This window comes from Nomascus leucogenys, chromosome 11, assembly GCF_006542625.1.
Source record: "Nomascus leucogenys isolate Asia chromosome 11, Asia_NLE_v1, whole genome shotgun sequence".
Classification (NCBI taxonomy): domain Eukaryota; kingdom Metazoa; phylum Chordata; class Mammalia; order Primates; family Hylobatidae; genus Nomascus; species Nomascus leucogenys.
The window spans coordinates 23,087,855-23,112,628 of NC_044391.1; the positions used below are offsets into that span (position 1 = coordinate 23,087,855).

Genomic DNA, 24,774 nt, shown 5'->3' on the forward strand with positions numbered 1-24,774 from the left:
TGAGGGTGCCAACTGAATCAATGGGTTATAATTTCACTGTAATTTTCCTCTTGTTCCACCCTTGTTGAGGTGACTCACAAGCTATAAACATTCTTGGACAATTATTTCAGGATGGCTTTGTTAGCATTGAAAGAAAACATCTTTATTTTTTCTTTTAAAAATCAGCTTTATCGAGGTATATTCCATATCTAGTAAAATCCACCAGTTTAAAATGTTCAGTTTGATGAGTTTTGAAAAATACATATGATCATGTAACCATGACTACCATCAGGATATCATTTTTTTCCATCTCTCTAGAAAGTTTCCTTGTGCCCTTTTGCAGTTAAACCTATAACCTCGCTAAATTTATTCATTCTAGTAGCCTTTTTTTTTTTTTTTTTGGTAGAGCCTTTGGAGTTTCTACATAGACACTCATCTTGTCTTTGAATAAAGAGAGACTTGCCAGGTGTGGCGGCTCACACCTGTAATCCCAGCACTTTGGGAGGCCGAGGTGGGCAGATATCTTGAGGTCAGGAGTTTGAGACCAGCCTGGCCAACATGGTGAAACCTCGTCTCTACTAAAAATACAAAAATTAGCTGGGCATGGTGGCACATGCTTGTAATCCCAGCTACTTGTGGGGCTGAGGTGGATTGCTTGAACCCGGGAGGTAGAAGTTGCAGTGAGCCAAGATCTTGCTACTGCACTCCAGCCTAGGTGACAGAGCCAGACTCCATCTCAAAAAAAAAAAAAAAAAAAAAGAGAGAGAGACTTTACTTTCCTTCTAATCTGTATGTTTTTTGTTTTCTTGCTTATTGCATTAGCTAGCACCTCCAGTACAGTGTTGAATAGAAGTGGTGAAAGCTGACATTCTTGCCTCGTTCTTGATCTTAAGAGGAAAGTATGCTGAGCTTACCAAAGTGTAGGGTCAATATTGTACCAGGTCATACTTCGCACCTCACATCTTTTACTTTCCACTTAGTACTTTTCATTTCACAGTTAGTATTTTTCACCTCCCACTTACTGACCAGTTCTTTCTTGAATCCAATCTAATCAGGCTTCTACCTCTACCACCTAATCAAGATTTCTTTTCAAGGTTGCTCATCTTCTCTATGTTGCTTAATCAGTTGCCCCTCATTTTCCTTGACCTATCAGCAGCATTTGTCACAACAATGACTCTCTCCTCCTCAAAAGATTTTTTTTCACTTGGATTTCCAGACATTATGCTCACCTTCTGCTTCTCGTAAAGTCCACTTAGTCTTTGTTGCATATTTTCCTTCGTCTCCTGGGATATAAACACTGGGGCACTGCAGAGCTTGGTTCTGGGATCTCTCCTTTTTTTTTTTTTTTTTGAGACAGAGTTTCACTCTTGTTGCCCAGGCTGGAGTGCAATGGCATGATCTCGGCTCATTACAACCTCCGCCTCCCGAGTTCAAGCAATTCTCCTGCCTCAGCCTCCCTAGTAGCTGGGATTATAGGCAGGCGCCACCACGCTCAGCTAATTTTGTATTTTTAGTAGAGATGGGATTTCTCCATGTTGGTCAGGCTGGTCTTGAACTCCTGACCTTTGGTGATCCGCCCACCTCGGCCTCCCAAAATGCTGGGATTTCAGGCATGAGCCACCGCACCCAGCCGGGATCTCTTCTTTTTATAGACACTTTCTTTCTTGTTGATCTCATCCAATCTCTAGCTTTATATGCCATCCATACACTGACAACTTCAAAACTTTTATTTCCAATCTAGACCACTTCCTTGGAATCCAGACTCATGCCTCTAACTGCCTAGTCAACATCCCCACTTCAGTGTCTCATGTGATCTCAAGCTTAACATGTACAATGTCCAACTCCCAATATTCTCCCCAAAACCAGGTCCTCCTACATTCTTCCCATCTCAGTAAATGGCAACTTGATCTTTCCACCTGCTCAAGCCAAAAACTTCAGAGACATCTTCACTTTTTTTCTTTTTTTTAGACAAAGTCTCACTCTGTCGTCCAGGCTGGAGTGCAGTGCTGCGATCTCAGCTCACTGCAACCTCCGCCTCCAGGGTTCAAGTGATTCTTGTGCCTTAGCCTCCCGAGTAGCTAGAATTACAGGCGCCCGCCACCACACCTGGCTAATTTTTGTATTTTTTCTTATTAGTAGATGGGCTTTCACATGTTGACCAGACCGATTTCAAACTCCTGACCTCAGGTGATCCACCTACCTCGGCCTCCCAAAGTGCTGGGATTACAGGCGTGAGCCACCACGCCCAGCCCATCCTCGCTTCTTCTCTTTCAATGCCATGTCTAATTTATAAGCACCTACTATAAGCTTTACCTTCAAAACATCTTACATCTCGTTGTCTCCATTGTTTTCACTTTGATCAAAGCTACCATTATCTCTCATCTGGATTATTACAACAGCCTCCTAACCCAGGCTCCCCGCTTACGTCTTTGCCACCCTAAAGTCTTTTCTCAATAGAGCAGCCACGGTGGCTTTACAAACACAGTCAGATCATATGTCACGACTGTGCTTCTTGCCTTCCAGCAGTTTCCCATCTTATTCAGAGTAAATATCAAAGTCTTTGCATTGGCCAAGAAGCCCCTCCAAGATATGCTTCTCCTGCCACTAACTTCTCTGGAATTTCTCCTTTCTTTCTCCTGCAGTTAATTGCTGCTACACTGGCCCCCTTGCTGTTCTTTTAACATGGCAGGCATGCTCCTCCCTTAAGGCGTTAGCACCTGTTGTTTCCTTCATCACTAATACACCTAGATTCCTCTTCTCTGTAAGTCCTTTGATCTAGTGTTACCTTCTCTATGAGGCCTTCACTGATCTCCTCGTTTAAAATTGCACCCCCACGGCCCTTTATATTCCTTTCCTCATTTCTTCCCACACATGTATCTAACATCCTAGTTTATTATAATTATTTGTTTGTTGCCCCTCACTAGAAAACAAGCTCCATAAAAACAAGATATTTTGTTTATTTTTTTTACTGCCACATGCCCACTGCCTAAGGACAGTGCCTGGCACATTGTTGTGCTCAATAAATATTTACTAAGTGAATCAATGACTAGTTTCACTGCCATATTGACTGGTCTGTTTGTACCTGTACCCACTGTCTTTGCCTGCCCTCCCATTAATCCTTTTCTCTCTCAAGTCCAGCTCTTCCTCTTGGTCTCCTGGGCCCTTCCTCTCCCTCTTCTCATCACCTTTGCTTCTGCTGTTATTGCTTCTTTTTCACCCTCAATCTCTCTGTTTCCACAATGGACTGTCTTCCATCTCAGAAAACAAGAATTCCCCTTTGATACCACATTCTCCCTGAGCTCTACCTCCATTTCTCTGTTCTGCTTTATGATTCAGCTTCTCAAACAGGTTGTCTACATTCTCTACCTCTCTAACCTCATCTCTGACCACTCCTCCCCCGACTGACTATGCTCTAGGCTCATTGATGTCCTTTCTACATACCAAGCCTTCCTACCTTGAGGCTTTCATCTGCTTTCCCCTCCACACCCCACCTAGCTGCCTTAGTCTCATTCTTCATGCCTCAACTCTTTTGACAGGGCCTTTTCTGACACCAGTTTCCCATCTTCCGGCAGTTTCCATCTTATTCAGAGTAATCTTATTCAGAGTAAATACCAAAGTCTTTGCATTGGCCAATGCAAGTACTTCCTACTTTATAGCAATTTTAGCATTTATCATAATGTAATTATCCTATGCTAATATTTACGTTAGCTCCATGAGAGCAAGCACCTTGTTTTGTTCACTACTGTATTTCTAGGGTTTGCTGGTGCCTGGAACAGAAGTTCATTAAGTGTTGAATGAATGAGTGTATGAGTTTCCAGTGATCTTGACTTAAAGCTAGCTGCTGACATATGCAAATAAATGCATGCGCAGTACTGCCCTTAGAAGCGCTGTTTCTTTCTTCTTCTTTTTTTTTTTTTTTGAGACTGGGTCTCCCTCTGTCACCTAGGCTGGAGTGCAGTGGCACAATCATGGCTTACTACTTGGACCTTCCTGGCTCAAGCCATCCTCCCACCTCAGTCTCAGGTCCATGCCACTGTGCCTGGCTATTTTTTTGTATTTTTTGTAGAGACGGGGTTTCACCATGTTGCCCAGGCTGGTCTCAAACCCCTGGGCTTGGCCTCCCAAAGTGCTGGGATTATAGGCGTGGGCCACCGCACCCTCCTTAGAAGCATTGTTTCTAACAGTAAAAAATTGGAGATATGGTGGGGAGAAATACCTATCAATAGGGGATTGGGTAAGTAAATTATAGTACATTTACACAATGGCACACTATTCAGCTATAAGAGATGTTAATGTAGATTTATATGCATTGCAATGACGAATTGTCCAAGATCTTCTGTAAAGCAACACACAACACTCAAAACACAAGTTATTGAATGGGGTGTACAGCCAGCCCATCATCACAGAGTAAAATTTCATTCCTGTATCTTACATGTATCTATACAAAGCTAGGTACCTAGAAATTATTTATTAAAATATTAGCAGTGATTTTCTCTAGGTTATGGAGTTTCAGGTAACATTAATTTTTTTCTTAGTAGTTTTTGTATTCTTTAAATATTTTATGGTTAGTATGTGATCATTATTTCAGCAGTTACATTTCAGTCACTTGGCCACTGGAAATTCATCACTAACCCATTCAATACTATTGAACCTCTACTCTGTTTAGGCACCACTAGACCCTAGAGCATGCACTGGTATTTCTTTCCTATGTGTTTATATACAACTTTATTTCAGAACTTTTTGGGGCTGACCACACCATCTACTTATTCTCACTTTGGAGGTAAGAATGACTTGATGAAATAAGATAGTTTGTATGGCATGTACCAAATTGGCACTTGGGGAGTTCACTGGATGTCAATTGCTTCCCTTCTCCTCCAGGGCACTATTTTTGCTGCACCCACAGTTAAATAACACTGTATCACAATGCAATCCAAGGAGCAGGAGGGAGGGTCTATTATTACAAACCATCACTGTTGAACCAATGAACTACTGGGTGCCTCTTGATACTTCTGCCTCCTTGTATCGGATGTTCTTTGAAAGCCGAGACCAGTTGTAGACATCCAGTGAATATGGGTAAACTTGATTTTCTTTATCACAGAATAGATGTCATTTTCAAATGAGGAATCCTGGAGACCAGAGGACGTACAGCATTTAGAACAATAGACCCCATTCCAAACAAGTGCCAATGCGTTCTCTTGGCTGCTGTGGTGCGTCTCAAAATTTTCCACAGGATAGGGAATTGTATCAAGGGACATCTAGTGGTATCCTCCAATGTGGTTATTAAAGTCAAATAATATCTTTGAAGTTATCTGTATTTTTTTCATTTTTATAAAAATGGGTTTATTTAAAAATAAATCTGTAAAAGTAGAAATACATTGCCTTAAGAATCTGAATTTTGCATTCTATTCCACAGTCTCACTCTGTCACCCAGGCTGGAGTGTAGTGGTGTGATCTCAGTTTACTGCAGCCTCTGCCTCCCGGGTTGAAGTGATTCTCCTGCCTCAATCTCCCAAGCAGCTGAGATTACAAACATGCACCAGCACGCCTGGCGAATTTTTGTATTTTTAGTAGAGACTGGGTTTCACCACATTGCAGAGCAAACATGGCCTCCTGGGACCCATCCCTCCCATTAAGAGTGTTTCCCTAGAGAACAGGAGGTGCAAATTGGGCTGACATTCCAAAGGGCAAAATCAGCGGCAAACAGCTACTAGGTTCTTAATGTAATGTATAGTAGGTTCTGAGTGAGTAATACAGAGATAACTGAAGAAGCTGTTCATACGTAGCTTCAAAAAAAAAAAAAAAAAAAATGGTCCAGTAGGCCGGGTGCAGTGGCGCAAGCCTGTAATCCCAGCACTGTGGGAGGCCAAGGGGAGTGGATTACTTGAGGTTAGGAGTTTGCAACCAGCCTGACTAACATGGTGAAACCCAATCTCTACTAAATACACAAAAAATTAGCCAAGTGTGGTGGTGCATGCCTGTAATCCGAGCTACTTGGGAGGCTGAGACAGGAGAATTACTTGTACCTGGGAGGCAGAAGTTGCAGTGAGCCGGGATCACGCCACTTCACTCCAGCCTAAGCAATAAGAGTGAAATTCCATCTCAAAAATAAATAAATAAATGAATAAAATAAAAAATAAAGAAAATAGTCCAATTAAACCTGGTTGTAGATGCCTATGGTTTGTGGAAACATGTATCATTATGACTGACCCCTTTATAAACCACACGTTTTTGGTATCTTAATAAAGATCAAATTCTTGACCCTTTATATTACCTCTCATGAATATTTTTTAAAGAGTTTTAAAATTTAAAATTTAAAGTTTAAAAATTTAAATGGTTATGATCCAGATATTTGAGGGCCACTGTCCCAGGCACAGCCTCACCAGCCTCCTGGGCATGGTGGCTCATGCCAGCACTTTGGGAGGCCAAGGCAGGAGGATCACCTGACCCCAAGAGTTTGAGACCAGCCTAGGCAACATAGTGAGACCCTGTCTCTACAAATAATAATAATAATAATAATAATAATAATAATAATAATAATAGTTAGCCAGGAGTGGTGGTGCATGCCTGTAGTCCCAGATACTTGGGGGGCGAGATTGTGCCACTGCAGTTTAGCCTATGTGCAGAGTAAGATCCTGCCTCAAAAATAAATAAATAAAATTTAAATGCAATTTAGGACCTACAAAAAATGGCAAATCCTAATGGGAGCTTCTAGGGAATTCTGGAAGTCCAATTTAAATACGGTATACCAGATATTGTATATGAAGAGAGGAATATATGTATCAGTGACGATGATCCCCCTTTTGGTTTATTGTGTAGTATCTCAGGAGCTGCTTGATCTATTCCTCCCTCTGCCTCCAGTACATACATAGTTGAAAAAAAATTAACAGAAATAATCTCTTTCTTTAAAGTCCTTCTGTGGTTCCAAGCTCCTTTACGTGGCCTCCTGACTCTCCTTCACATACCTGCCTCTTTTATCAATAATTTTCAAACTGTAAGTCATGGCCTATTCATGTGATTGTGAAATCAGCTTTAGTCACTAGTTATTTTCAGAGTAGTAGATAACAAAACAGAAAAGAGAATGTGTGGACCACATAGCATCATTTTGTAAAATGTAAGTTTGAACAAATATGGCCTTCTGGGAGCCATCCACATAAGGAGTTCTTCCCTAGACAACAGGAAATATAAACTGGGATGACACTCCAGAGGGTAAAATCAATGGCAAAAGCCTACTAGGCTTTTTTAATGCAATGTGGTCCTAAGTGAGCACCCAATACCAGAGATAACCAAAGGAGCTGTTTGTACACAGCTTCAAAGAAAATGATCCAGCGTATATGTGTGTGTGTATGTGTATGCATGTGTGTACCAGCTCATGCTGGCAGATTCTATTTGTTTCTCTAGGTTATGATCCAGATATTTGAAGGCCACTGTCCCAGGCACAGTCTCACCAGCCTCCTCACCTTCCCTGCCTGCTCTTTCATAAAACTACAAGCCTCTACACGGGCAAAATATTTCTCCTCATGAAACTGGAAATCATTGCTCTTTGTTTTTGAGTCCCCTCAAGCATGATTTCCAATGTGAAACCTTTGCTCATCTCCAGGTGATTAGCAATTAGTTACACAAACCTTTTTCACAGCCCCTTCTCTTTCCTGTAAGTTCCTGAAAGGACTGTCCATTGCCTTCCTCATTTTTGTAACTTTAGTGCTTAGCATAGTCAACTAATGAGAGTTCAATAAATACAGTCATGCACTGCATAATGATGAACTGAATATATAACGGTGGTCTGGTAAGATTATAATGGAGCTGAAAAATTCCTATTGCCTAGTGATGTCACAGTGTAACACATTACTCACATTTGTGATAATGATATATGGCTGTTACCGATTTATGTATTTACTATACTATACTTTTAATCATTGCTACAGAGTGTACGCCTACTTATAAAAAAAGTTAACTGTAAAATAGCCCGAGGCAGTCCTTCAGGAAGTATTTCAGAAGGCACTATCACAGGAGATGACAGCTCCATGTGTGTTATTGCCCCTGAAGTCCTTCCCGTGGGACGAGATATGGAGGTAGAAGACAATGACATTGATAACCCTGACCCTGCGTAGGCCTAGGCTAATGTGTGTGTTTGCATGTTAGTTTTTAATGAAACAGTTTAAAAAGTAAAAAAAAAAAAAAAAAAAAATTAAAAATAGAAAAAATCTTATAAAGAAAATATTTTTGTATAGCTGTGCAATGTGTTTGTGTTTAAAAATAAAGTGTTATTATAAAAGAGTCAATCATGCCCCTGAAATCCCAGCTACTTGGGGGTAGGGGACTGAAGTGGAAGGATAGGTTGAGCCTGGGAGGTGGAGGCTGCAGTGAGCCATGATTGTGCCACTGCACTCCAGCCTAGGTGACAGAGTGAGACCCTGTCTCAAAAAAAAAAAAAAGTCAAAAAGTTAAAAAAATTAAAGTTCATAAACTAAAAAATTTACAGTAAGCCAAGGTTAATTTATTATTGAAGAAAAAATTTAAAATAAATTTAGTGTGACCTAAGTGTACAGTAAAGTCTACAGTAGTGTAATGTCCTAGGCCTTCACATTCACTCACCACTCACTGACTTATCCTGAGAAACTTCCAGTCCTGAAAGCTCCATTCATCTTAAGTGCCCTTTGCAGGCGTACCATTTTTTATCTTTTATACCATATTTTGACTGTACCGTTTCTATGTTTAGATACACAAATACTTACCGATGTGTTACAATTGCCTAGAGTATTCAATACTATACAGGTTTGTAGCCTAGGAGGCTTACGCTACACCATCTAGTCTAGGTGTGTATTTCTGTAAGTACACTCTATGATGTTCTCACAACGATGAAATCTCCTCACAATGCATCTCTCAGACTGTATCTCAGTCACTAAGCAACGCATGATCGTTGAATGAGTTTTTTTTTTGAGACGGAGTCTTGCTCTGTTGCTTAGGCAGGAGTGCAGTGGCACGATCTCAGCTCACTGCAACCTCCACTTTCCAGGTTCAAGCAATTCTCCTGCCTCAGCCTCCTGAGTAGCTGGGATTACAGGTGTGTGCCACCATGCCCGGCTAGTTTTCATGTATTTTTAGTAGAGACGGGGTTTCACCATGTTGGCCAGTCTGGTCTTGAACTCCTGACCTCTGGTGATCTGCCTGCCTTGGCCTCCCAAAGTACTGGGATTAAAGGCATGAGCCACCGTGCCCAGCCAATTGTTGAATGAGTTCTAAGCTCACTTAGCTGTTATTTACTTTTTAAACACTGGAAGCCTGAAAAGGAATCTCTTACAGTAAAACTTTAAAACACATTCTTTCTACCACATGGCCAGGTTGCAAATAAGAAGCACCAAAAAAAAAAAAAGAAAAAAAAAAAAAAGAAAAAAAGACATTCTGCTAAAACTTGGAATTTAATGAATTTTACTCACTACAGTTATACTCATTTTACATTAAAGTAAAAAAGAAAATAGCCAGGAGAGTAATTCATCTCCAGAAAGCAGTTTAAAGTTATTGTTTTTATTATTTTTATTTGCTACCAATATTTTTATTGTAAGAAATACAAAAGGTATGACAAATATACAAACTATTTTCTTTTTGCTTCATTCAATTTAGCTTTCACATAAGTGAACATATTGGACAGTGATATTTCAACACCAATTTTGAAAAAAACAATTAACTTCATCATCTGACAATAAATACCTACATTTTCATTCTAGCACCCAGTAAGACATCCAGTTTCCAAAGGATTATTGGTATGCAACCCTCTGAATTTTCTGACATGTTACCTTTGCCACTGCAACAGAAATACCACTGCAGTTCTCCCTTTCCCAATAAGTCAGAGTAAGGGGCAGGCAAGAATGGCTATCTGACTTCAGAAACCCTGGGTCACAAACCATCCCTTACTTGAGCTACTTTTAAAACCAGATTAATAATAGGGTACTTAATGAAAGTTTTCGTGGTCCTTGAATGACATATTTTACATTACATGTTTACCCTACTTTTCTATTCTCCTCCTCAGATGGGAAGGGTCTAGATAAACTGGCCTGTATTTTCATCTGCTTCTTGGGAAGGGAGCAAGAGCATTCAGCTCAGAGCATTCTGAAGACAGTAGCCTTATAGATAAGCTTTCTTTCTTTCTTCTTCTTTTGCTTCAAGAGGGCTTTCTGTGTGGAATGGAGGGATGGTTGCTAGAGTGAGACAGCCCTTCCCCTCTTGCTACGTCTACACCATACCTGAGGCCATTTTTCTTAGAGGGCAAAAACGTTAGAATAGGTAGGAAGGTTCTTGCTTTCAGAGAGCTGTGCTGCACCCACAGGGTGGACCCGAAAGGCCAGTGTGGTAACTCTCAATCTTGTGTACAGAGAAAAGAGAAGAAGCAACATCTGATACCAAGTCACCTGCCAACATTGTTATAAGACTGTGTCCCAGGCAGTGAATTTCCACACTGCTTCTTGGGTCTGCAGAACTCAAAGCACCAAAACAGAGCATTCTGTAGCAATATAAGCAAACGGAATGAGAATAATTATGCACCTTTAAGGAACATGCACCCTTATAAGTCTGTACCCTGATATGAAAATAGCAGAATGAATTTCAAGTATGAAGAAATACAGTAAAAGTGTGGCCTGTAGATGGAGAGAAAACAGCAGCCTGGAATGTGGTTTATATTCTTGATTAATTTTTCTCTTGGTACCACAGCCAAAACTGAATGCTCTGTACAATGACTTGGTTTAAAAATCAAGATGCATATAAAGATGCTAGAGGCATTTCTAATGGGTGCCATGAGCACAGTCTGTGCCCAGCATCAGGAACCATCTCTAGATGAATGTGGCTAGGTCAAGTTGGGAGTGGTGGCCAGGCCCAGACAGGCACACCTGTGGTCCATGATGTGGAGGAGGATGGAGAGCACCATGTGGACAAGCCAGGATGGTAGCAGGGAACACTTTAGTGGTAGACAGGAAGAGATACAGGGGACAGAGATGTAGAGGTGTGGGGATGTTGGTCATCTTGGGCTGGTCCACACAGCCTAGATGAGTATCTGATATACACAATTTCTACATTTCTAGAACCATGATTTAAAACACAGAAATTAACAAGTCAAATTTCCAAATTAGATAAATTTTTTTTTACTTTCAAAACATTTTCTATTATAAGTCAGAAGGAAAAAAGCTTACTGTGTGTGACAGTCTTCCTGAAACCTAACAGAAAGTTTTAACCAGGCCCTATGGCTATGCAGAAACACTAATACATTTTACAGTGAAAACCTACTTTAACACATCTCAAAATGATAATCCTATAAAACTCTCTAGTTCTAATTTGCCCTCTACGGGAACCAATATTTTTCTTTTCTTAACACATACTGCTCTTCTATACCAAACACTTGCCCTTTAACCTTCAGATAAAGACCTCAAATACCAAAAAATGCAACAAGCTTTTGAGGTGTTGGGAATTGTTGGTTGTTAAAATCCCTTTTATTTTATAATAAATTATACAGGCAATCCTTGCTTTTTATTACCACGCTGGATTGCTTCTGTACACAGCCAAGTTGCCTGAAGCATGGAAACTTGGACTTCTCCATCTGATACGTTCTGGAAGCCTCAAGGCACAAGCTGACAGTTCTGCTTCTACAGAAAAACTCTCACACTGCTCTCCTCTCAACAGTACTGCCTGTTCCCACTACTCCACATGACACCTACGAGGGCACTACATCACGTGAGGGAAGCTTCTTCATGAGGGCAGACAAGAGGAGGCACCACCCAGGCACCGGTCTCTGCCTGGTATCTATTCCGAGGGCCACCTGGCAGAGTTCCTAAATTAAGGCATATCTAAAATGCTTTTCTACCTTTAGTTTTTATTTTTGCTATATTTTCACACTCTACTATATGCATATTTAATAAAAACAACTACAAAGTCCTTTAATTCCTTTACATAATGATAAAACACCTAGATACCCAAAATACTACATCTATATATTCAAATCTACTAATGTTACAAATGCATGCAGCTTATTTGGGGGCTTAGTCTAATTTTTGTTTTCTTAGGTCCATCAATGCCATGATAATGAACGTTAGATGCAAAGTCCTAACACTTTCTGCCTTCAGTTGTACTTTCACAGGACTAGTGTGATTCAGAAATAAATAATATACATGAATAATAATAGAAATAATTTATGCAAATGTAGAACAACTTGAAAAAAAATTCTCCGCCTGTCAGGTGCTGTTCCTGGGGGTAGCTGATGCTATAAATTCCATGTACTAACTAATATATTTACTACAGGTAATAGGAAAACAAATGAATAAAAAGTGAGGAACTATGATATACACGTGTATATTTTTGCAAACACAGGATCAGAATGAAAAGATATATCATGCACTGGGAGGTTCAAGAAATGTATTACTGCTGGGATTTGTTTTATTATTCAGACTTTAAGCTCAAACTGAGAGTTATTGATGATCACAGGAATATTGCTAGCTGATACATATTATTGCATTTCATAAAACTTAAGATTAGAACCTTTCAAGTAAGGGTACAACGGGTATCTTCATAACTCTAACCTAAGCACATCAACGGAATTTTTCTAGGAACCACAGAGAGTTAGAAATTAAATAATTGTGTGGCTCTATGTTTGCTGATTAGTGCTACAGTCATAGTTCTTGGCAGTCAATATGTAGTTATATGCCCCCTTTGAGAAAAACCTACATTTGACAATCCAAACTCCTAAAATTGAGAAAGGGTTATTTGTGTGACCAAACAACTCACACAAAAGATTCCTCTCAACATGAGATAATTTGTTTACGTATCTTTAATTACCTAACAAAGAAAAAGAGAGAAAAGAAACTGGAAGCTAAAGACTTGGGAGCTTTTGCCAACTGAAGACGAAGGAGAAAATAAACGACTTTTCAAAACAAAACTTTTCCAGGCATATCTTTCACCATCACATATGTAGAATGATGGAAAATAAAAAAATAAAAAAAATATTCCCTGCAATTACACATCTTTTCTTTAAAAAAACAAAAACAAAAACTAAAACAAAAACTGAGCTTAGCGCCTGAGAGATGCGGGGTAGACAGCTTCACACAGGGCAGCTGCTACCGCATCTCTTTTTACCCGAACTTTCGGAGAATTGTGTTGTACTTATTTATGCACAGAAGACACCCGTTTGCTTCTAGGGACATTTTTCTTCCTAAGATTTGCAGAACAGATGCCTCTGAGACAGCAGCGGGTCACCCTGACCTCGGAAAGCAGCCCGAGGGGCCGCACATAATTTCAGGCACCGGCAGGTGAGCGGGAGGCGGGGCCCCAGCCCGGCCACGCCCACTGCCACTCTCCTGCCAAAGGGGCGGGGCAACGAGGCAGCGCGCCCGGAAGGCTTTCAAGTGGGAGTCAAGTTTTGAGCACGAGCAAATAGGGTTCAGACTGGCCACTGTGATAACAAACCCTGGGGTGGAATTCGGCTTTTCGCATAGGGGATTTAACTGGACTCTAGTTCCTGGGAGCAGAGAGGCGAATGAGGCGGGGGATTTCTCAGCCAGTTTCTGACTGCCCCTAGTGTATGTGGCATTTTGGTTCAGTATGAATTACTGAGACTCATCTGCTTGCCACTCAGGAGGAAAGTTGGGCAGGCACCGTCGAGTGTCTGCCACTCAAAAGGAATAAGCTGCTTTCTGTGGTGCTGTGCTAAGGAAACTGAAAAATACTGCAATATCCTTCCCTACTAAATTTCAAGTGACACTGTTGTGAGGAAGGTGACCTCTAAAATTAACTTAACCATTTGGGGTATAAGAAGTCTTTAAGTAGACTTGTGAATTTAAAAAAATATATAAAGTTGCCAAAAAGCTTCAAAAGTGAAGTATGTAGACACACTCCTAAGTTGTTATGCTCATATACTTAAGACATTATTTTTTTAAATTAGAGCTTCTTATGAATTTACATTTGTGATTCCACAAATGTTAAAATTACCTGGTCTTTTGGTATTTTAGGGCTCTGTTTCAATATGGCAATTTTTCAGACAAAAGTTTTGTCTACAGAATTACTGATGTGCTACTCATTTTGCTCACCTGATCTTTAAATTAGGATTTTAAAATTTAATCAATGTTGAAAGGCCACCATGCTAGGGAATTTGAAAGCAGCAGAGAGGGTATGAGTGTTTTAACTGGGGCCACTAAAGGAGTTTTATACTTCTAACGAAACTATCCTGTTCACAGATGAGGACTGCCTTTTTAGTAAGTAAGCCTGTTTTAATCTAGAAAAGTAAGGTGATTGGGTACTTTAAAAATTTTTTCTTGACTAAATGAATGACTAGGCTTTCTTTACTTAAATGATCAAAATGGGTGTATTATCCATTCTTAAGCACAATTTATTTGCAGACAATTGTTCAGAACCTAGGTAACAAGTAAAATATTGAAGTTACAGAACATTATAAAGACTATTAATCATCCCAAAAAACAAGAGCTAGGAAAGAGTTAAACATGCGCAGAAAAATAAAGTTAGAATGAAATCTCTTTTAGAAATACCTCTTTAGTCTTCATCGGAATTGTTTTTCTCTAAAAGTGCCACCTTGTGGAATATACTGGAATAAAACAAGAAAGCTCATCTCTTAGGACAGTGTGAATGTTTAGAAAGACTTTTGCAAGAAAAGCTACCTTCCTTTCCTACCACATTAACTTCAAATTGCTGTAACAGTATTTCAGCAGATGCTTGAAAAGAGCCTATATTTATTTTCAGGTGGCTCTTGTTTTCTTCCTAAGGCTAGACAAGGTAACAATATGCTGAAGGAAGTTCACTTCTACTCATTTATCTAAACGTTATCACTTCCTGGAAATGCTAAGAAATAGGAAACATTTTGAAAAGCTGATTGGTACTTCATTAAGAAAATAAAAACCCAGAAAGGCTACTTGAGAAAAAACATGTAAAAATGGGACCCCTTCTGTTTTTACATTTCTGTTGTTTACAAGGGTCAGAAGATAGAGAGGCCAAAGGATTTTTGGTTTATTTTCTGAAAAAGTACAAGATAGAAATGCTTGAGATATAGGGATGTATTAAAATTGGGTTGTGAATTGCATTGATATAGAAAGGGAGTCAATAAGAAATGAAAATGCTAGTTTCTCATGCTTTTGAGGAAAACAGCATTTCTAATTACTCTAAGGACTTACATTTCTTGGCACACTTTGGTAGCCTCAATAAGTTTTTCCACTGTGGAGAAGGAACATGTAAATATCTCCCTAATTATATACCCAAATGTACTTAATGGACATGATAAATGGTTTTGGGTAAGGTTCACAATTTTCCAAAAGTATTGGTGGCATAGGAAACACATGCCTTTTAAAAATTTATTTTTATTTTTACAATGAACATTCTTAGGCATGTGTAAGAAGTATTGCTTCATGTGGTTGCCTCTTCCTTTGAAATGAGAAAAAAAGTACAGATAATTTAGTTTGCTTGAGACAGCTTCTCCATAACATTTGTTTTTGACCATATTAATTCCACAGTTGCCAGATGACCTTAGTATAAATTCTTACAATATATTTATTCATAAAGAATATATCCTTCAAAATATATATAGCTTTGAAACTACCCTTTAAATACCTTCATTGTCTCCAGAATTTCCTTTATCTATTGCCCACTGTTTTATGAATAATTTTTAAAGCCTTAGAAATCCTACAACATCTTTATATGTCACAATGTGAAACATGCATTCTTTTGAATTATATAAATATTTAAGAGTTTATAATAACATTCCAATATTTTCTTTCCAAGGTAAATATTCTGTAGTTTCTATATTAACATAATTAAGTAATTATGGTGGCATATTAACTTTTAACATTTTTTTTTCCTAGACTCAACTATGCAATTAAAGCCTGCTTTTGGAAAATGTAAGACACTCTCATGTGCTTATCATAAGAATAGTCAAATTGTCACTTAAAAGAAAAGCAATATTTTAGACAGAAGAATTTTAATATATTTATGATATTAGGAAGCTTACATAATTTAATTTCCACAATGGAACAATAATGGCCATTACTGACTTTAATAGGCACCACTTTTAAAAGACAGCTACAGTTTCTTAAACACTCACTTTAAATACATAATTTAAAGTTCAAAATGTTTGGTACTATTTAAGAGTTTTATCATCAAGATGGATAGTACCACATTCTGGAGAGTCAAACTACACATTTCTCTATAGAAAAGAAACATACTTTATTTAAGATAGGAACATCTTGTGCCTTCTAAAGCCTTCATTTTTATTTAACACAATGCTGAGATTCTATTCTTAGGTGAATAATTTTCAACTATTTTTAGTTAAGTCACCTGGGGCTAAATGAAAAGTCTGCCATTCACAGTGTGTGCTTCCTGAGAGAAAATCATGAGAATACAGGGGGCTGAAATGGCCCCAAGCTTTCTTCCAAAACAGGTTCTTTGCACCTTGAGTTCCCATCCACTTCAAAGGAGGGACAAAGTGGGAGGCTCCAACCCATTGGGTTCTTACAAGTGCTTAGAAATTGTATTTTTAAGATTAGGTCCTTTTTATCACCCTTTGCCATGGGACTTCTTATGAAAGCTAAATGGACAAGTTTCTCTTTTTCTCTTTTTATATGTAGGTTGTTTTGACTCCACCCTGTGCAACAGTTCCCAAAATGCCTGAGCCGCCAGAACCAAACATCAAACAGAAACTAGCAGGGACATTCTTGTACTGGTCCTACTATGAAATTCAAACATGATTTCAAATCTGTCACAATATTTTAACTTGCTATGAGCTGCTTCAGTGTAACCTTGGGGCAATATGCCCTTTTCAGTTCACCACTGCTTAGCTTTTGGCAAAGATGTTTGAAACCATATGTTACAGAAGAATAAGCTGTAGTCACTAAGTTCTTACTCTACTGTCTGCTTCAAAATGCCCTAATGGCAAGACTGCTTGTGTTGGATCTGGATTTCAGAAATGGCGAATCTGGACATAAAATACATAAATCAAGAGAGTATTCACTCAAATGCAACAACTACACCGATGGAAGAACTGGGGACAGATTTTTACAAAGTTCAGACAGGCTGAGATGCCCTTTCATTCTGTGTCATCAGAAGATAATTTGCCAACGATTGAATGCCAGAATGTTTGTGCTTTAGTTTTTCTTTATAAGCACTGCCTAGAAATGAGTCAAAAGCAGATGCTAGGAATAAAAGTTGAGCTCTCTACTCATTTAAAATTCTAAAGAATGCTGAAAAATTCCAGTTCAGAACAGCTGCATTTTTCTTGAGTGAACTTATGAAAACACTTTTACAACAGCAAAAACTAAAGCTATGTTCACTCTAACCATGAATACTAACCAAAAAGCTCATGACAAATCAGTGCAGTGAGTTTTTAAATTCAATTTCTAGGCCCTAGCAAAAATGTCTTTGTATTTTGACCCTCGATCAAAGGAAAGGCAGAACTCACTTTTTCATGTGAGACTTTGAGTAGACCTGACCTTGAATGCTGTGGATTCATTATATCTCAAGCATTTATAGTACTGACAACACCTAATCAATGTTGTCACGATGAAAGTAGAAAACATTTGTATGGCCCATCTCCTTTATGATCTTGCTCTAGAAAACAGTGTTCCTGTTCCTCAAGCTACTGAATTACAACAATGTTAAGTAGTATAGCAATTAAAAAAGAGCAGTTCCCAACCCCAAAAGCTCTTCAGGAGAAACATCTCCTAGTTTTTTCTCTTGTTCAAGATAGTCATATATCACATTAAGCTGCAAAGAATTCAGTACAACTTAATAATGCATAAACATCATCTGAATTATTTTCTGAGTGCAGCAACCTCCATTCTTTGAAAATCCTAACTCTAAACATGATCTAACTGTTGCATGATCAAACTGTTGCATGCACTCTGAGTCAGAAAGCACAGGTGGCTAAACTTTCCAAAAGATACTTTGTGTCCTCTGGTTACTAGAGCCAACTGAGCACTAAATCACTTATAAGGCAGAGATGGTATGAAATATAAAGGACTGTAGGGAAAACAGTAAGAGAAAAAGGAAAAGCTGTTTACAATGCCCAGGCCAGGCTGGCTCTGTAGAGAGCAGGAGTGAGCACAAGGCACTAGAAACAAGCACAGCCTGGGGGATGGAGAAAAGATCATTTGATAGAGTAAATGTATGGCCCTAAAACATAGCCAAAGACATACCCTCAGGTAAAGACACTGAAAATATCTTCTACAAAAATGTAATTCACAAAGTAACAGTTTATAGCAATCTGTGTGCTGGTGATAAAACAAAACAAGATCCTACTCATTATTTAGGTAACAAAAGTGAACACCAGGTAGAAGGACTGCATTAGAGAACATATGTGACCCTGTTAGGTTTGCAGAATTGAGGCCATAAACCATAATCTGAGACTGCAAATTTATGAAAGGTTCATTGAAAGCAAGCAAACAGGTGGTGCATGGGAACAGCTTAAGCAATCTGTTATTAGTTATACAACGGTAGCAATATATTTCAGAAGTGCTGGGAGATAGACAAGATGGATATTTTGCCAACAAGGCAGTGTGTGGCAGAAAGTACAGTGTAATAGATGAGGAAAATTTCAAGGCCACTCCTGTCTCTAGGTAGAGAGAGAACTACTCTCCAAATGAAGACAGGAAAGAGTTTCTGACAAATTCCTAAAAACAAAGTAACAACAACAAACAACAACAATGACAACAACAACAAAAAAGTAAAGGGAAGAAAGGAATTTCAAACCAGGAAATAAAGGCTTTCTATTTTTTTTTTTTAATCTATCTGAGGTACACTCCCTAAATCTATAGCAAGTAATAAAAAGCTTACAGGCTATTTTCCAAAAGAAATGATAAAGCATGATATCATACAGAAGGTTAAAATAGACTTACAACAAGTAAATTCAGCGTTTTGAAGACTAAATAGAATGCATGCACATCTCTTAAAATATACTAGAATTTTTTCTCCTTTTTGCTTTGTGTATAAAACTTCATCTTTTACTGCTAGCAAATTTACTGCTTTTGGCCAGAAAAGAAATGCTGAGGACATGGGGTTAACTTTCTAATTTGAGAAGACTATTTTGGTGAATCACCTTCAGTGAACAAATGCCTGTTATTTACAGATCAGCTTGAGTCTTTAAAATTGAATCATTCTTGTCGTTTACAAAAAGTAACACTTTAAGAGATCACAGAATCTCTCTCTCACATACACACACACACACACACGCACACACACTCAAAAGTACCAAATCAGGCCCGGCAGCTGCAGAGAGATTACATCATAACTCAGCTGTGCCTGGATTACCCACTCCACACTGGCAGCATTCAAGGTTAGAAAAATCAAATGGCAGCACAATTGGTCAGCAGCTTCTCTTCTTCTGGAATTTTTCCAGGTTCTTGAAACAAACAGACAAACAAACAAACAAACGAACATAAAGCTGCAATCACTCTTGCATTGATTTCAAAACAGTAAACTAGGCGGTTTCCTTGGAGAAGCAGAGCCTGTCCAGAAGACAGCAGCTGGAAGGCCTCCAGATAGCAATCCTCCACAGCTCTGTAGGGCTTGCTCAGGGGGACCCATAAGCCACCAAGGGTGTTCTCTGCAGAATCAGCTTAAGGCAGCTGCTGAGGCCTCAGGCTGTATTCAGCTCCGAGGTGTTCTGGCTGGGCGGCAGATGGGAATCCAGGTTTTCTCTGCACCTTTCCAGGTCCTGGAAGTATGGGTGAGACAGGGCACTGTAGGCAGATATTCTTTTGGCTGGGTTAAATGTCAAACACTTCTGTAATAAAGAAAAAAAAACTGATTGATATACAACACATCAATGTAAATAATGTACTTACAGAGTTATCCCTTTATTCACTGTCATATGTTAAGTGCATCTAGAGTCAGAATGAGTATTTATTTAAATGGACACTAAATAATATGGAGACAGTACTAATATATATCCCTAATGCATAAAATGCCCCTCAGGAGAAGACCCTTTTGGGTGCCTATGGACTGTTTCCTGCCCAGGATTTCTCTCTAAGCCATTAAAGTATGCATATAACTTTATTTAGTAATTCTTCCAGTGCTAGCAAACTTAGTGCTACAGTCAGACGCTTCACCGTAACTTCTTATCCTGCCTCAAGGCTACACCACTCAGAGGCAGGGATATCTTCCTTCTAATTAATACCAAGGTGCCACATGGCTAGTAGTAGCTCTCTCAGGGGACCATTAGGTTCAGTTCGAGTCACTAAACTCTATTCCAGGCTGACAGCTCAAGTGTAGGGCTACCAAGGTGAATGAGCTGGTGCCTGCGCTTAAGAAGCTCCTGGTCCTAGTCAAGTGGTTTGGGCAGTTTGGCTGGGCTACTGAAGTAGAAGGTGAAAGGAGGGAAAGGGAAACCTTTGCAGTAGCAGCAATCTCTATTCCCAAACTGTCCATACCTAAATTAGTTAGAATGTGTCCCTAATTTTAGTCTCATTTCCACCCCTACCTCAGGTAATCCTGTTACTCAAATCCTCCTTCTCTCCTTCCATCAACGCCTCCTGCTGGGTGCCTAGCAGGTGGCAAGCACTAATTAGTGATGAGTAAGACCTCTTCATTGCCACAGGAGCTCACAAGTAGCAGGTAAGCCACACTGGCTTCTCCATCCTAAAGTGAACTGGGTATATGAAATGTCTATGCATTCCAGTCTTCTATGTAATTTACAGACTTTACATTATCATGGTTAATGGAAGACCTCTTCCACTTAAGAGGTCTGCATAACCATGATATTAATGGGACTCCTGCTCACAGTCCTAGTCAGGTTCCAACTGGATTAGGGACCTCTCTAATATTCTATCGAAAGCTACTGACCTAGAAAAACAAATACAAACAGAAAGTTCTATGTGTAATTTCAGGCAAATTCTTGGGTCCTCTGAAATCTGACTTATCCTGAGCTCCCCATCAGTCCATGGTTGCTAGCCTCCCTATAGGATCTTCTGAACATCAAGAGCTAAAGGGCAAGTGGAAGAAGAGCTTGTCTGTAGAAAGGTTCCAACTGTCTCTAACAGCAAGAAACATCTCTAGAAAAGCTTTGCAAAGGCTGAATTCCCAAAGGACCGGAAAGCAGGGGCAAAATTTCTGAGCCTGAGTTCTCTTTTCCCAGAGTCCAAGAAGGAGAAAATTAGGTAGTGGCATTTAATCTCCAGGACATAGGAAAGAAGAGAAAAGAGCTGTGGGAATACACTCACGATACAGAGACATGTCTCTAGAGGATTATGTGAGAGGAAGCCCTTTCCTCACAGCTACACTGATGGCTTAAAGCTGGGAAGAGGGCGGAGAGAAGGAGAACGCCTTAGCCAAATGTGGGGGTGCGGGAGAATCTCAAGTTGGAAGTCTTAATACATTTTGTCCTATAGAAACATGGTTAAAAAAAGGTGTTTAAGTTCTATTATTGCTCTACTTCAGGAACAAGGTTGCCAGGTTGAGGGTTAATTAAAAAACCTTGTGTTAATAATATTGTTTCTGCAAGAAAATTTAATTGCCAAATAGTTTACTTATAAAATGAGCTTTTGGAATCACAACTTAGTCAAGAGTTGGATACTATGGTAGATTGGACAACTTTTAGTACATATTCCCTCTTTTCTCTCCCCTCTCACCGTAGGGGGAGCATTCTTTCCTCCATTCAAGTTGGCCTTAGGCATGGAACTTGCTTTGGCCAATGGAACATGGGCAGAGTGGCGGGTACTTTTTCCAAGTATGGACCTTCAGGGGCATTGTATATTTCTGCTTGCCCTTCTGGAGCATCGATACCTTCTATCATGAGAAAGACACACCCCAGGGAGCTGCTGCCTTTCTGGCATGGGCCCCAGCATGAGACACATGGAGAAGACCTGTGCTTCACCCACAGGCAGAAGCAGATCTCAAAGGCTGTTAATTCAGGAGGTAAAGGAGACACTCATTACATTGGGTTTCAGACATTAAGAACAGCCCAGCAGGTACATTTTCTACCTATTGTTCTGGCCTCCAAGTATAGGAAATTATGTATATGGTCGAGTATTATGAGTCTCAGAGCACAGAAGTCCTTATTTTCAGTGAGGTAGTTTATATGTCCCTGGCACACTAAATACTTATTAAATAAATCAGCAACTAGAAGAAGTATTGCTATATAGTTCTTTTGGAAAAACATCTCCCCAAAGTTGTGGATGTTTAAGAAAAGGCACATTAAAATGACAAATTACTTAAAGTAGCATGAAACTGTAAGAAAGGAAACATAATATTTACTTCTAAAGAAATATATGTCAAAGTGAACTGAGAGGCTTCTAAAGCTGCATTGAAATAAACATTCAAAGATGGCAGATTTAAAAAAATGTGGATCAGAAAGACATTCCAGAATCAAAAGCCACCAGCTGCTACAACTGTGAAAATGAAACCTCTGGAGGGACTGTTGCCTCCTGCCCCATGTGGCTGTGGCATGTGATGCCTATAGCAGCTTCTGAACTGATATTTGTGCCCGCCACCCAGTCTGGGCAGGGCAGGTGTCTCACTGGCACAGTGCAGATGAGCTTGACATCAGAAAAACTTACCAGAAGTAAGTCTTTGCCTAGTTCATCGATATCTGTTACAAACTTCTCAATTGGTTGGGCAGATTTTGAATGAAAAGCCTGCCTGGGAAGGGCAACATCTCTAGGCCAGTCATCTTCTCCTGGGAGTCCAATTACGCTACAAAAGAACCACACATGGACATAAGCATTAGCTACTATGCAGAAGCTGTTTTCTCATCAATTTCCAGAGAAAGGCAAAATCTAAGGGGGAGACATGGGGGACAGAGTCCCAGGAGACCTTCACTTTATGACTGGCAGGGTCTCTGTTTATCTCTGTCCTACTGCAATATGGTGGTCATGGGGTAGAGGGTAATCTCACAGAAGAATTGTAAAATTCAGTGGGAGGAAATAAGAGATTGCTCTGGTAGCAGACACTAAATGTAAGGGATGATGTAGAAATAGAAAATATATTACCAGGCAGTAAGCTCTGACTTAGTGACAAAGTAGGACTTATTGTATTCAGAGGAGACCCATACTGGTATATATCTTCCTTTATGTCCAAGAATGCTTTTTGTGTTTTGATCAAACACCCCAGTATTGACATGATTTTATGATGCTCATCCAACATGGTTTATTAACATATCAATTTGGTTGCATTTTTGGTTAAAGAGTAATTCCCTAAATATTAAATATATACATTAGAATCAGAAGGAAAAATGAGGCTAAAACATGTGTTAGTCCTGCATTATACAAACATGATTTTATAAAAGGAAGTCTGTGGTATTCCAAAGTGAGCAAACAGTAAATTAAAAGACTATTATTTATATTTCCCCTGAAAACCATTCTGGGATCAGAAATGTGGAAAGAACAGCAAGTGATAATAAGCACAGGCTTTGCAAATAGGCAGATTTGGGTTCAAATCCTGCACTTGCCACTTACTGGCAGGTAAGGATAAATTACTTAACATCTATGACCCTTAGTGTCTTTATGTATACAATGATAATAACTTACAGTTGTAATGAGGATCAGTTATACTTTATTTAAATTTATAGTAATATATAAATTTATAATTTATATAATTTATAAATTTATATATCATAGCACAGCACCTGATATACATCACACACAGTCAATATCAATCAATACATTGCCGACTATTATTATAATTAGAAAGTTATTAATCCAAGATGCATAGGAAATACATCACTACCACACTTAAAATATGAACTGCTTATATCTATGTATAACTTAAGATTCTTTAAAAAATTAATGGGTCAATGGACTTACATAACTTATACATTGTATAGATATTATTTATAGTTTACATATAGGTCGTAAGTAGGTTTGAACAGAGAAAATCAGAGGATCCAGGGACTTCTTTCTCACACAGACTATATAACTCTGAACCAAAAATAAAATCATAGTTTAGTGGACGGGGTACATAGCTATTCAAATACTGGAACAAATAATTTTAACTACAGTTAGAAATTGTGCTGGCCCACTTTAGGGTCTTCTGCTTGGCCTATACTTGTTGGGACTAAGGCCCAGGAAGAGATGTTCTTATGAATGTACTTTCAGATTTCAGGAAGATGTGGTACAGGTCTCAATATCTGTAGCACTTTATTTCCCCTTCCCTCACCTACACAGAGCCCAAGCCATAGACTTTAGCTGGGAAGATACCCCTGTCATCACGGCTTCTCTGCCTGGGTGTCTGGGGAAGACACTGTAATTCTGCCTCTATCAGCCATACTGAGAGAGCTACATTATTGAGGCAAAGACAGATTCATGGACATATTTACTAGAAGCAATAAATAGAAATGACAATGAGCAATATATAGATTTGTTCAATAGTACAGCCTACAATAGAAGTAAAAAGAAAAAAACCAAAAATACCACTATTAATTATGAAAAGAAATGCACGTGTAAGTGTCTGGATACAATGGGACAGGGCAGAGGAGGGAATGAAGAATGCTTGTTAGAGAGCTTTAAAAATGTCCTGTCATTCCTTTTTAGTTTTCAGGTCTATGTGTATCAATATTTTTGTGTATATTCACCAGTCAGCTAGAAATTGATTATATTAATAACTCCTAGAAATATTTAAAATCTTTTTATTTGTGGCTTTGAATGTATCTATATCTAATTAAATCTTGCAAGTATATGATCAACTGAATGCCAAAAGCCTTCAGAGAAACAGCACATCTCTGTTTGTATATGTGTACATATACAAATAACTATATAATTTCATATAAAATTTTAAACAAACATATAACAATTTATATATATAAAACTTTAAGTCATCACCTCTTCTGATTCC

General features: G+C 38.9%; 1 protein-coding gene across 1 annotated transcript in view; it reads right to left on the reverse strand.

Moving 5' to 3' along the window:
* Positions 1-9,376: 9,376 nt before the first annotated feature.
* The window catches only part of CDK6 (cyclin dependent kinase 6), a 240,859-nt gene continuing 225,461 nt past the window's right edge, over positions 9,377-24,774 (reverse strand). The window contains exons 7-8 of the mRNA XM_003252459.2: positions 22,503-22,638; positions 9,377-19,732 (exon numbers count right to left, since the gene is read on the reverse strand). Coding sequence (XP_003252507.1) covers positions 19,586-19,732; positions 22,503-22,638 — 283 coding nt within the window. The 3' untranslated portion in view covers positions 9,377-19,585. The remainder of the gene's footprint in view (positions 19,733-22,502; positions 22,639-24,774) is intronic.